Raw genomic sequence first — 13,897 nt, 5'->3', positions numbered from 1 at the left:
GCCACACACCATGACAGCACTTACCAAGCGTGAGCACCGTCGCCTGCTCCTGCCTGTTGTCCCCACAGGCGGCCCACAGGCAGAGAGCCCGGCATTACCCCCTTCCTCAGCCCCGACAGCTGGTCCCTCACACGGTGTTTACTGAATGCAGCGTCGGTCAAATGAAGAGCGTGACGCCTGTCCTATCTAACTCACAGAGGGTATGTGAGGATCAAATCATGGAGCAAAGTTATCCGAAAATGTGAATTACTAAGCAGATGTAAGCAGTGCTCATTGTATTTCGGTCCAGCCGCAGGTGACCCTCCCACGAGAAGATGAGGTAACTCTGGGGCTGGCGACAGGGCAGATGCCATCTTTCCCCACCGGTGTTCGCTCGACTCCCTGCGGATTACCCCCTGTCCTTCCCGTTTCTCCGTGGCCTGGGGTGTCCCTTCATCATTCTCGGGAAAGAAGTCGGTGTACAGACTTCAAATAGGAAATACAGCAAAAAAGACAGACACGCTCAAAACCCAGAATGGCTGACAGACACATGAAACCCACCAGCTTCCCTTTCCCTGGAGAACCTGCTCCGCTGTCACGGACTCAGCCGGTCACCAGGAGGGGAGCCGAGCCCGCGGACCCTGAGGCTCTCCCTCAGCCCAGCCCAGCGCGTTACTGCCGACTGCTCCTCCCGCAGGGGCTTCGGAGACAGAAGCTGCTGTCCACACAGTGAGTCCCCGTGGAACAGGAACCTGCTGTGCGGTCTGCTCCTGTTTCCATCCTAAAAGCCCAGGGACCCTGTCCCGCCCTTCTCCTGCCTTTCCCTAGACCCCTCAACTCTGCTCTGTGCCTTGATTCTGTATCTTCAGGGTATATTATGTAAATACCATGATAACGTTTAATTTTAAAATACGTCTTCCTTTTAAATTGGCATTTTTAAGTTCTTCTCTTTAATAAACATAGAAGGGTCTACTGACTTATTTTTGTGACCAGGTAGTCTCCCCAGCAAAGGATCCTCCAAAAGGTTGATTAGCCCGGCCCGTGTGGCTCAGTGGATGAGCGTGGACCCTGCACCCAGGGGTCACCGGTTCGATTCCCGGTCAGGGCACATGCCCAGGTTGTGGGCCTGATCCCCAGTGTGGGGTGTGCAGGAGGCGGCCAATTGATGTTCTCGCTCATCAATGTTTCTCTATCTCCCTCTCCCTTCCTCTCTCTCTAAAATCAATAAAGAAAAATGTTTTTTAAAAAATAAAATTGGCCCTGGCCGGTTTGGCTCAGCGGTTAAAGCGTCGGCCTGCGGTCCTGAGAGACCCGGGTTCGGTTCCCGCTAAGGGCATGTACCTCGGTTGCAGTTTGTCCCCGGCTCTGGTCAGTCGTGCGGGTGGCAGCCACTCGATGTGGTCCTTTCACATCGATGTTTCTCTCTCTCTCTCTCTGGTCCTCTCTCTCCCTTTCACTCTACCTGAACAAAAAAAAAAAAAAAAAAAATAAAAAAAAAAAAAAAAATAAAAAATAAAATTGACTCGCCCTGGTCAGTTTGGCTCAGCGGTTAGAGCGTCGGCCTGCGGTCCAGAGAGACCTGGGGTTTGCTTCCCACTAAAAGCACGTACCTCGGTTGCAGTTTGTCCCTGGCCCTGGTTGGGTTGTGTGGGTGGCAGCCACTCGATGTGTCCCTTTCACGTCGATGTTTCTCTCTCTCTCCCTCCCACTCTATCTGAACAAAATATTTTAAAAAATGTCCTCAGGTGAGGATAAAAAATAAAAAAATAAAGTTGACTAAAGACTTGATCTCACTGAGGATATTAACCTGTCGCTAATTGTCATGAAATGCTGCCTAAGATATTCAGAGAGCACAGGGAAGTGGTTCTGGTTCCAGTTTTCAAAATTTCAAAATTCAATTGGTATGAAAACGAAGCTACAAGGTACCTCAGCAGGCACAGGTGTTTGGCTGGAGGTAACCCTTTAGACAACCCTAGGAAGTTGCATCCCACAGGGATACAGTGAGGATCAGATACAGTTAAATTTTCTTGCAGAAAGTCCCCAAGGTAGTAAGTGACAGAGCTGGAACTGAACCCAGGTCTGTTCTATTTAAATCTAAAATCCAAGCTTTTTACTTCTCCAGCCTGAGAGCCAGCCAGTTATGGACACAGTGACCAGGCAGTGGGGGCTCTGCACCCCGGCCTCCAACAACCACCGGCTGGACCCATGCCTCCTAACAGGTCTCTGTTGGAGCAAGTCTGATTGCATATTCGATTCATCTAAACAATCACATGATATAATGACTTTAAGTTTTGAAGAAATCATCTCCTTACTCTGGTAAACATTTTACAACAATGCAACTGATTATGACTATAAAACTCAATATTATAGTAATAACGTACTATTGGATACCACGCCTGTGTATTTTCTATGTGCTATTTCAGAATGTCCCACTTTTTAAAATATGAGACTTCCTTTTCAACACCAAAAAAACTACGGAACCCGCAGGACATTTATTCTAACCTCGCTCACTGAGAAGAGACATCATCTCAAGTAGATCTGCAGGCTCCTTGCAAAACGCCGCCAGGCCCCGAGTTGGAACCTTGTCTGTCTCGTTCACCGACCTGTCCCATTCTCCTGCACAAGGGGAAAGCCTTCTTCTGGTTTACTTTGCACTGACCACGTTTTCGTGCTTGCGTCTAACACACGGCGATTTGGGGAAGGGGAGAGTCACGCTGGACGTCCAGGGCGCTCACCTCTGTCCCGCGCGCTGTCTGATGACGAAGGTGAGCTGGCACCAGGCTCCTTCCCTCCCGTGATGCCTCCTCTCCAGCTTCCCCCATCCACACAGGACCGGGGCACTTCCGCGGGCTTCAGAAATAAGGCCGCTGCTGCACTGGCAGATTCTGTCACGAACGTGAAAGGCATACAAAGACTGGTTCTAACTTCCAGCGAGGTGTGCGGAAGATTGACGGCATTTCTAAATGTGAATGTAAACGTCCAAAAGCACGGCGGGTTTTCAGGAGAGCTAGGAGATGTAAGGTTACAATGCCGTACTAAACACTCAACACGTTTTTAGACTTTATTTGTAAGAGAAAAGTGTTACCTTGACCCCTAAAACTGCAGAGGGGAAGGGCACTGGTCACTGAGGCTGCCGCGTGGTGTGACTCTGCCGAAGGCGGGGCTGCTGCCTGCCACCCGAGGGCGCGGTCGCCCGAAGGCTCTCCCACAGGCCACTCCTGCGGGTCCTCGGCTTCGATGTCAACCACGGCGATGTAAGTGTGTCCCACCTGAGCCCAACGTCATCAAACAGGGTGACATTCTTTTACTCTAAACGGCCACTCTGCCCACCCCACCCCATAAAAAGGTTCAATTCTGAAGGCAAGAAGAGCTCATCTGAGCTTAGGGAAAGCTGCAGGAAGTATGTGTTATAATCTTAGTTTACAATATTTGGGGGCATAATGTTTAAATCCCAATTTTTTTTATCTTTCCAGCGAAGATGCCCAGGTACTATCTGTAGCCTCATTTCATCTATACAGCTGAATACTGAGGATGGCCGTAGTACATTTTAGCATAAGGCTATTATTAAAACTTCTGAATAAGCCCAAACCAAATCTAGTACCGTATCAGATGCCAAAGGTGACCAAGGCCTCTCTGCTTTTTCAGGGGGGAGCCTGGGACTTAGACATATATCTGGAGCCAACAGCTGAGGGACAGTCAAAGGTTCACATTCTGAAAATTAAAAAAAGAAAAATCAGCAATATAAAAAAAAAATCTGTAAATACCTCTAAGTCATTAACTGTATAAGAACAAGTTAGCAACAAATAACATAACATATTTGTTGAAAATCCCAGGTGTGACTTACTCTAGAGTGATTCTTGATAGAATGGAGGCTGGTGACTGCTTTTCTCATATGGATGAGTCACAGGAATAATAAAGTACCCAAGTCATGGCAAGAACACGCTGTATTTCCTATTTCTATTTCAGATACTATTAAGGCATGTTTGTCTATTTAGGAGAATTTCAATAAAATCTGATTTTAGGCAATTAACCTGTAACTAATTTCTTTTTTGCTTTCAACATAGTTTATCTCTTTATTTTAATAGCTTTATTGAGATATAATTCATATCCTTTAAAAGGGTACAATTCAGTAGTTTTCAGTAAATTTGGTGTCCACAGCTAAATTCTACCACTTAACATGTTTAACATCTAAATTTAATGAAACTCATTAGCTTCTTATTCAAAAGTAAAATAAACCCGTGTAATTGTGTCTTTTGTCCTGAGATAAGATTCCAATCTTACTTCCGAGCATTTTATTTTTAATAGAACATTACTTTCAAATTTCACATGCAAACTAGAACTCATTGCCATATTGAGTACTGGAAATTTGGTACCAGGGCTTGAACTGAAACCATACGACCACCATAAAACCAGAAGACAGGAAAATGAAATTACTTAAATTATCATCCTGTCTCTACTAAATCAATTGATTGGTGTAAATGCTTTTTCACGGGGGGTGGTTAACGCCTGTCTTGACATCATGCAGAAATAATCTATAATAGTCATGCCTCCTCCGAAAAACAGAAAGAAATCACACCTGGTGTGGAGGAAATAGCTTGTTGATTTTTACGACACTCAGAAACAACTTCTTGAGAAGCAGCTTCTTTATCTTCTGGCCAATTAGGAGCTTTGAGGCAAAAAGAGAAAACAGAAAAAGGATTTCACAGACAGAAAAAATTAAATATATAAATGCAGATTTTTAGATTACTAGGTAGAAAAGGTAGCAGAGCCCTGGCCGGTTTGGCTCAGCGGTTAGAGCGTCGGCCTACGGTCCTGAGAGACCCGGGTTCGGTTCCCGCTAAGGGCGCGTACCTCGGTTGCAGTTTGTCCCCGGCCCTGGTCGGTTGTGCGGGTGGCAGCCACTCGATGTGTTCCTTTCACATCGATGTTTCTCTCTCTCTCTCTCTCTGTTCCTCTCTCTCCCTCCCACTCTACCTGAACAAAAAAATGGAAAAATGTCCTCGGGTGAGGATTTAAAAAAAAAAAAAAAAAAAAGAAAAGGTAGCAGAAAAGTAGACTGACAACTTACAATTTTTAATTTTTAAAAATTAATAAGTTCATATTTTATTATTATTTATATCCTGGGCCTGATTACCTCGGTGAATAACAGACTCCTAGCAAATGGACTACGGACTTTAGAAGACTGTAGCAAAGAATGTCCAAGGGCTTTTTTTTAAAGAATGTCTCACAGATGACCAACCAACAGACATGTGAAAAGATGCTCAACATCACTAATCATCAGAGATGCAAATTAAAACCACAATGAGATACCACCTCACACCTGTCAGAATGGCCGCCATCACTAAATCTATAAACAGTAAGTGTTGGCGAGGGTGTGGAGAAAAGGGGACCCTAGTGCACTGCTGGTGGGAATGCAGACTTGTGCAGCCACTATGGAAAACAGTATGGAGATTCCCAAAAAAATTAAAACTGACCCAGCAATCCACTTCTGGGAATATATACAATGAAACCCAAAACTGTAATTTGAAAGAATACATGTACCCCTGTGTTCACTGCAGCGTTATTCACAATAGCCAAGACTGGGAGCAACAGCAGTGCCCATCAGTAGATAAGTCAATACAAAAATTGTGGTACATTTACACAATGGACTATTACTTGGCCATAAAAAAGAACAAAATCTTACCATTTGCAACAGCATGGATAGATCTAGAGGGCATTATGCTAAATGAATTAAGTCAGTCAGAGAAAGACTAATAACATGATTTCACTTACATGTGGAATTTAAAGAACAATATAAACAAACAAAACAAGAACAGATTCAGAGACACAGAGTGGACTGATGGTTGCCAGACGGGAAGGGGTTGGGAGGCTGAGTGGAAAGGGGAAGGGATGGAGAATACAGATGGGCAGTTACAAGATAGTCATGGGGATATAAAGCCCCGCATAGGGAATACAGTCAATAATATTGTAAGAACTACGTATGGTGCCAGGTGGGTACTGGAAATATCAGGGGGAACACTTTGTAAAGTATTTGATTGTCTAACCACTATGTTGTACACCTGAAACAAACACAAAATATTAAATGTAAATGGTAATTGCAAAAAATAAAAAGTTTAAAAAAAAGTCTCAAATGCACACTCAAAAACATCTTATATATGTTTGACCTCATTCAGAAAGAAGCAAAAATTTAAAAACAGTGAGATGCCTTTCAAACTGGTAAAGATAAAAAAATTAGATAAATCACAGTGATGACAAAAAAAGGAAAGGCCCTTATGCAAAATAACTCATCGAAGCATTATTTATCAACAAAAAATACTAGAAACCATTCATGTATTCAACATTAAAGAATTAGTTAAATATTTTATGGCACAGATGGAAGAAGGAATATGCTTACAAAGTACTTTTTGATGACACAAAACTATTTGTCTTAAGTACCAATTGAAGTGAAAAGCAAAGGATACAAAATACAGGTAACTCCTGTTATCCAAATCTAAGCCACTCCTAAAAATGTGCTGTGCAGATACCAGAAGGCTTTATTGCATTATTTCAAATGGGGGGGGGGGGGAATGTCTCAGCCCATCCAGTACTACCAAATGTCATTAAACAAATCTTATCTATCCATCAAGGATTATTAAATAACAAAGCATTTTAAACATCACTTCTTAGTTAACATTAATTTAAACCATTAATTTGTATGAAATATGCCATAATACTGAACATAACAAATACGAATTATCTTCAACACCGCTGCAAGCATGTACTATGACGTAAATAAATAATGAAGTAACGGGTGAAGAATACACTAACTGGAGAGTGTCCCAAGGTACCTGATCAAAAACAAACACCAGAGCCCATGAAGGGTCAGACTCCTGGGGAACAGAGCACCACCCCCTGGACGACAGAGAGCAGACAGGGAGCACGCCTGTGCTATCAAGTCTGACAGGATGTAAAACATACAAAAGACAGAAAGAAAAAAACACCAGAATGTTACTTCTGAATGCCATCATTATAGTTAATTTCATCTGCTTCATTGCTTGCTATATTATCCATTCTACAGTAATCATATATTATTTTGAAACCACACCAATAAATATTTTACTCTACTATAAAATCAGAGGTTTAAAAAGGCACTTACGAGGTCACACACAGTTAAGAGAAACTGTTTCCCAAATATCCTGTCAGAGAATGACTACGACAGTCAGGGCAGAGAGCTCACATTCACGGGGGAGTCAGCCAGGCGACATTTCGGGTAATACTTCTCCAACACTTCCTTCCTCTCTGGGGCACAACTGCCTCCAGCCTCCCCTGAACCACAGCCTAGTCCTCTTCCTAACTCCGCTTTACCAGCCACGCATCCAGCCTCCCGGTCTCAGGCAGGACTCTCCGTGAAGGCAGCTCGTGACACAGAACCCAGATTCAGAGCAGTGTCCCTGGCCCTGGCGGCTCAGTTGGTGGGTCAACGTTCTATGCACTGACCGGTCCAAGTGGGGGTGCACAGGGGGCGCTGATGGATCGATGTCTCTCTCTCTCCCTCTCCCTTCTTCTCTCTCTAGAGCAGTGGTTCTCAGCCTTCCTAATGCCGCGGCCCTTTAATACAGGTCCTCATGTGGTGGTGACCCTCAACCATAAAATTATTTTTGTTGCTACTTCATAACAGTAATTTTGCTACTGTTATGTCTTAGGAGACCCCTGTGAAAGGGTCGTTCGACCCCAAGGGGTCGCGACCCACAGGTTGAGAACTGCTGCTCTAAAGAAACATCAATTAAACATTGAAAAACAACATTATTTCTACTGCTTTAGGATGTAGTCCATGGCATTTTTAAACAAAAATCTCTATTATGTCTTTTCTTTTTTACTTTTTAAAAAATATGTTTTTACTGCTATTTTTGAGAGCGAGGAAGGGAGAGAGAAATAGAACATCAATGTGAGAGAAATACATCAGTTGGCTGCCTCCCGCACGCCCCCTACTGGGGACTGAGCCTGAAACCCGGGCATGTGTCCTGACCAGGAATTGAACCGGGACCTCTCAGTCCATGGGACAACACTCAATCCACTGGGCTCTATTTGTTTTAAGTTATCATCAATTTAATTTGAAATCTGAAGTTTAAAATCTGTAAAGCATATACCAGGGTTGGGGACAAGAACCTGGAGTTAGTAAATAACACCACATAATTTAAAATTCCCTTTAAATTGTTCTGAAGAGAAAGTTAAATATATTAAACATTACAAAATGTATAAAATTTTAAAATTGAAGTAAAATAGCATGTTACCTGGGTCTGTATTTGTACTTGCGTCCTGACGTTCTATAGCTTTCTTTCTCACAGAGGCCATGAAATGCAGTCCAGCTGAAGTATCAACATCGCCTTGCAGCATTTCTTAAATATAACGATAAAACAGTGGAAGCCATCAATGAGAAGCCAGTACATTCCCAGGAGCCAGCAGCAGGGAGGTGGGGTGTGAGGCGCCAAGCGGTCACCGAAGGGGACTTTGGGAACGAGGTGGCGTCTAAGAGGACTCAAACCAGTAGTGGAGGGCTCCGAGGCCCAGCCCGGGCACCCAGACGTCCTCCGGCTGCTGGCCACCCGGTCACTGGTGAGCAGGGAAGTGATACAGTCAGACCGGTGTTCTAGAGAAGCCATGGCAGCCAGTGTGTGGAACATGGGTTTGAGTGGGTAACACTGAAGTACGGCGACCGGACAGGTGAGGGCGCTGCAGGGAGTAGCTAGGTCCTAGTCACAGTGGGGACGGGAGGAGAGACCTAAGTGGAGAACCACAGAGAAGGGAAAACAGCAAGAACTGGTGATTAACTGGAGGAGGGGTGGGCAGGCAGAGCGCAGGGCGACCTATGCTTTGGTAGTAACCCGAACAAAGACAGAACAAACCAGCCAGAGGGGGAGGGATAACGAATTCAGGCCATACATGCTGTGCGGGAGGGAATTTCCACCCAAATGGAAGTTCAGCAGGAAGTAGAATCAAAATCCAAAGCCTATTACGGGAGTTTGGGGTTCAGATGTGGATTTTCCTGGAAGGTCACCCAGGGATACTGAGTAGAGAAAGAGGATCAATCATGGCATATTATAATATAATAAGAAATACAGCCCTGGCCGGTTTGGCTCAGCGGTTAGAGTGCTGGCCTGTGGACCAGAGTCCCGGGTTCGGTTCCCGCTAAGGGCACGTGCTGCGGCTGCAGTTTGTCCCCACCCCGGTTGGGGTCATGTGGGTGGCAACCACTCAATGTGTCTCTCTCATGTTGATGTTTCTCTCTCTCTTCGCTCTTCTCTCCCTCCTGCTCTATCTGAAAATAAATGCAAAAATGTCCTCGGGTGAGGATAAAATATATATATATATATTTGGTCTTTGTCCTTGGTTCTAAGCACAGACCCTTAGAATTTCCTGAGTGATGGGAGGGTCTTTCATTATTCATGATGAGCCCTCTGGGTCACACCTGAGTTTATGCTACTGCAGTGACTCCTGGCAGCCCCTAGACCAGTGGTTCTCAGCCTTCCTAACGCCGCGGCCCTTTAATACAGCTCCTCATGTGCTGGTGACCCCCAACCATAATCTTATTTTCGTTGCTACTTCATAACTGTAATTTTGCTACTGTTATGTCTTAGGAGACCCCTGTGAAAGGGTCGTTCGACCCCCAAAGGGGTCGCGACCCACAGGCTGAGAACCGCTGCCCTAAGACAGCTTCAGGAAGGGACTGGCCGAGAGGAGCCAACCACGGGATCAGGGGTTCGAACTACCAGCCCACCCACCCTCACCCTGGGAGGAAAGAGTGACTGGAGATGGAGTTCAGTCACCAGTGGTCAGTGCCCTAACCAGTCACGCCTATGTAATGAAACTTTATTTTTATATCCTCACCCAAGAACATTTTTGCATTTATCTTTAGATAGAGCAGGGGAAGAGAAGGAGAAACACTGATGTGAGAGAGACACATTGACTGGCTGCCACCCACACGACCCCACCAGGGCTGGGGACAAACTGCAACTGAGGTACATGCCCTTAGCGGGAACCGAACCCAGGACTCTCCAGTCTGCAGGCCGACGCTCTAACTGCTGAGCCAAACCGGCCAGGGCTGTAATGAAACTTTAAAAAAATCCTGAAACAAGGGCTAAGGGGGCCTCTGGGTTGATGAGAAGTGGATGTGCCAGGAGGGTGCCACATGCAGAGGGTGTGGGAGCTCTCTGCCCTCGGCCACACCTTGCCCTGTGCACCTCGCCCACTTGGCTGTTCCTCAGCTGCATCCTTTGGAATAAAACTGGAATCACAAATGAAGCACTTTTGTGAGTCCTGGAGTTGTTCTAGCAAATTAGCAAACGTGGATGGGGTGGTTACGAGAACCTCCAAATTTGTCGTAGACCAGGAAGAAATGCAGGTGTCTGGGGACCCCATTCAGAGCTGGCATCTGAAGTGAGGAGTCTTTTAGGACCAAGCCATTAACCTGTGGGGTCTGGGTTAACTCTAGCTTATTAGTGTTAGAACTGTATTGAATTACATGACACTCAGCTGGTGTCAGAGAACTGGAGAATTATTGTTGTTTGGAATGACACAATACACACACTCTGGAATACTATGCAGCCATTAAAAATGACACTGTAGAATATCTGGTGATACGGGAAGACATCTATCTCAATGCTAGTATGTAAAAACAAGTAAGTTATAAACAAGTATACATATACATAGGAGTCCAGTGCTGCAATCAGCACATGGTATTTATGTGCGTGTGTGTGTGTATTTGCAGATATGTTATGAGTAGGGATATTCAGAAAATAAACCCTAAAAGAATACACCACTGGTTATTTCGACAGAAAAATTATGAAAAATTTTAACATCCTTATTCCCTATTTGTATTTTCTCCAGTGAACATAGATTACCTTTAAGAAGAAGAAAAAAAAAAAAAATTATTAAGACTGAAACAGATTTTAAGACAAGCGAGTGGGAAAGGGGAGTACCAGGTGGATTAGGAAGCTGTGAGACAGCAGCTAAGCAGGTCAGTTAGGAGACAACAGCCGTCTGTTGCTGTTGGGTCTGTTGCTTAGACGCAGACGCCAGACGCAGGGCCAGGACGTCAACACAGGGCCAGGGGCCAGGGCAGGGACGAAGTGAAGGGGGCAACAGAGGAGAGAGATGAATCAAGGATACTTTCAAGGTAACAGTCTTGACCTGTCAAAAGATTGGTGATATCAAACAGAAAGACGCCTGTTTAAAATCTGGGCATGTTCCATTTCAGGTGGAAGTAGAAAAGAAAGATGAGAGAGGCGTAGATATCTGTCTGTCATCAAAATAATTTCAGAGCTGACATCATGTGAGTGATCAGCCTTCCATGCACAGGAGTGTCTGAGTCTGTGCATGAAAACATACGAGAAAGCCTTGGGAATATACACATTCAGTGGCAAGAAAGAAACTGACCAGTTGAAGAAAAAAAATAATGTACTATCAGCAAGTTCTCTTTTCTGAACGGATTCCTTTACTTTATTATTATTATTTTTTTTTAGAGAGAGAGAGAGAGAGAGGGAAACCTCGATGTGAAGGGACACATCGAGTGGCTGCCACCCGCACGACCCACCAGGGCCGGGGACAAACTGCAACCGAGGTAAAGGCCCTTAGCGGGAACTGAACCCGGGTCTCTCCGGACCGCAGGTGGACACTCTAACCGCTGAGCCAAACCGGCCAGGGCGGATTCCTTTACTTTAATGTGCATGTATTTTCTACGATGAATTCCACCCCAGGCATGTTCTCCCATAATTTCCTTCTAGGTCTTAAATATCAGTATGTTATTCGAGATTCTAATTAATTACATTGCTCTACTGCACTGGTTGGAAAACTAGCTCTGTAACAGGCCGGACAGTAAATGCTTCAGGCTTCATGAGCCACACGGTCCCTTTCTGCAACAACCGGACCCTGCTGCAGCGTGAAGGCCATCCCAGCCAATGCGCCAGCATGGGCATCGCTGTTCCAATGCAGCTCGATGTACCGACACAGGCTTGCATGCTCCTTGGGTAACACGCGCGCACACACACACACACACCCCATCTCGTCAAAGATCACGTGAAAATAATTTAGTCTCATTTTTATATACATATTTAGATGCCTAGACAGCTGATTTTAACTCTGAACTCAGACATTACATTAATCATGCATATACATACCGAGAGGAACTTCAAAGTCATCCAAAGGCTGGGGACCGCGATGTTCTCGTTGCTCCTAAATGAATCCCCAAATGGTCAATCTAAGATTAACTCAATGACATTTATTATTTCAAAACAAATATTTAATAGCTAGGAGAATTATTAGTTCTTAGGAATAGGTTCAAATCCCCTAATTCTATCTAGAAATATTTATTTACTCTATCCAATTATTTACTCTGTCAAAGTAACTCTACAAAGGAGTTCACGAAAGACAAGTCAGACAATAAAAAAGGAGCATCACCAACTTCATGCAGTTACTCAGTGAGGATGTGCAATTCTCTCCCGCAGAGCAGTCTCAGCTCTTAGCCCCCTGCTCACCTCAGAATTAGCCACAGACTCAGCTAAGCCCCCAGACATGCTGTGGAGGACTTCGTGAAAAAGTGTGCCTTTTCAACATTCACGGGAACAAAATGTTTCAGTTTACTTAATTTGTGGTTGCATAAATAGGTAAACCGGATCACCAAATTTAGAAGGAATGTCTGAAAAGATCTGATTTAAAATATCGGCCACATAATAAACCTGTACTGGACATCTTGGTGGTACGCGGAGGAGGTAAGTGAAACAGACACAGAGAAACCCAGGGAACACAGATTGTGCATTAAGATGTCACATAGAAAAAGCAGAGTGGTGTCACATCTTGGAAAGCCACACGGCAGACGCTCTAAACCACACACTGTGCAACTGCGTCTGCAGGGACGGGACGGGCGCCGCAGGGAGCCCTGTACTTAACGACTCCTAGGGTCACACTCGGGCGCCCAGGCCTCCCCCCTCGGGCACGCGCAGACGGGGCGGGCAGCGTGTGTACCGTGGGTTTCGCAGCTACTTCGGCGGCGCTGGCGCTGGTGACCGCGCCCTGGGGCTGGAGAGTCTCGCTGGGTTTCTCCAGTCGCCCTTCCTGCAGCTCTTTCTTGGCTCGCCGGCTTCGCCTGTGAAAACATGCACGTCAAGTGTGCTTTTACTGGGTTAGTAACATCAGTTTTTCATTTGTATATTTTTTAGGAAGACAGTTATAAAAATCATGTCACTAAATTATTTTCAATGGCATTTAATTAAATTAGCCAGATAGTCTGCTACAATATAAGCCCAAGTCGGAGACACATGACGGTCACTGCCAGCTCCTGTGCTAGTGAACCGACTTTCTGAGGAAGTCACTGGAACCTCAGGCCAGAGTCACCCCCGCAGGCACAGTCCGACCCCTCTCTGCAGACCCTGGGCGGCGGGCCTGACGCCTGCGTCCGCCTGTTTGAAGGTGGCCGCTCAGTCACCCCCGTGAGAGCCAGCAAGGGGGAGAGGAATACTGGGGAAGATGGGAGGAACCATTTCTGGACCAGAACACCGGTAACAGGATTCAGGGTCACAAACGCAAAACTGTTTGCTAGGCTCAGCGACAGTCTCCTGGCCGATGCCCACACTGAGTGCCCGTCACGAGCGAAACAGCACCAGTGCCCTTCCCGGCGCCCGGCCTGCCTTCTCACACTCCTCGTGCCGGGCCAGCCCAGCCCGCGCCCCTGCTTCCGGTGAGGGTCTGGGGGACACGCCAGGCGAGTACAGAGGGCGCCCGTCCGTGTACGGGACAGCTCGTGGGGCGAGGCACGAGACAGCAAACGTCCGTCTGTGCTGCAGGACGGCTCGTCCTGTGACCGGGAAACAAAGGCGCCCTGCAGCCTCCGAGGCCAGCACATTCTCAATGAAATGGAGAAAATGACAGTGTTTCCCTCCCAGCGCGG

General features: G+C 45.8%; 1 protein-coding gene across 1 annotated transcript in view; it reads right to left on the bottom strand.

Moving 5' to 3' along the window:
- CPLANE1 (ciliogenesis and planar polarity effector 1) overlaps positions 1-13,897 on the bottom strand; it is a 106,773-nt gene that overhangs the window by 24,689 nt on the left and 68,187 nt on the right. The window contains exons 36-42 of the mRNA XM_036280158.1: positions 12,976-13,096; positions 12,132-12,186; positions 8,250-8,354; positions 4,556-4,645; positions 3,581-3,690; positions 3,065-3,248; positions 2,715-2,864 (exon numbers count right to left, since the gene is read on the bottom strand). Of these exons, the coding sequence (XP_036136051.1) occupies positions 2,715-2,864; positions 3,065-3,248; positions 3,581-3,690; positions 4,556-4,645; positions 8,250-8,354; positions 12,132-12,186; positions 12,976-13,096 (815 nt within the window). The remainder of the gene's footprint in view (positions 1-2,714; positions 2,865-3,064; positions 3,249-3,580; positions 3,691-4,555; positions 4,646-8,249; positions 8,355-12,131; positions 12,187-12,975; positions 13,097-13,897) is intronic.

Source organism: Molossus molossus, unplaced genomic scaffold (assembly GCF_014108415.1).
Source record: "Molossus molossus isolate mMolMol1 unplaced genomic scaffold, mMolMol1.p scaffold_m16_p_3, whole genome shotgun sequence".
NCBI lineage: Eukaryota > Metazoa > Chordata > Mammalia > Chiroptera > Molossidae > Molossus > Molossus molossus.
Note: the sequence above shows the minus strand (reverse complement) of the source record. Positions and strands in the feature narration are given on the sequence as shown.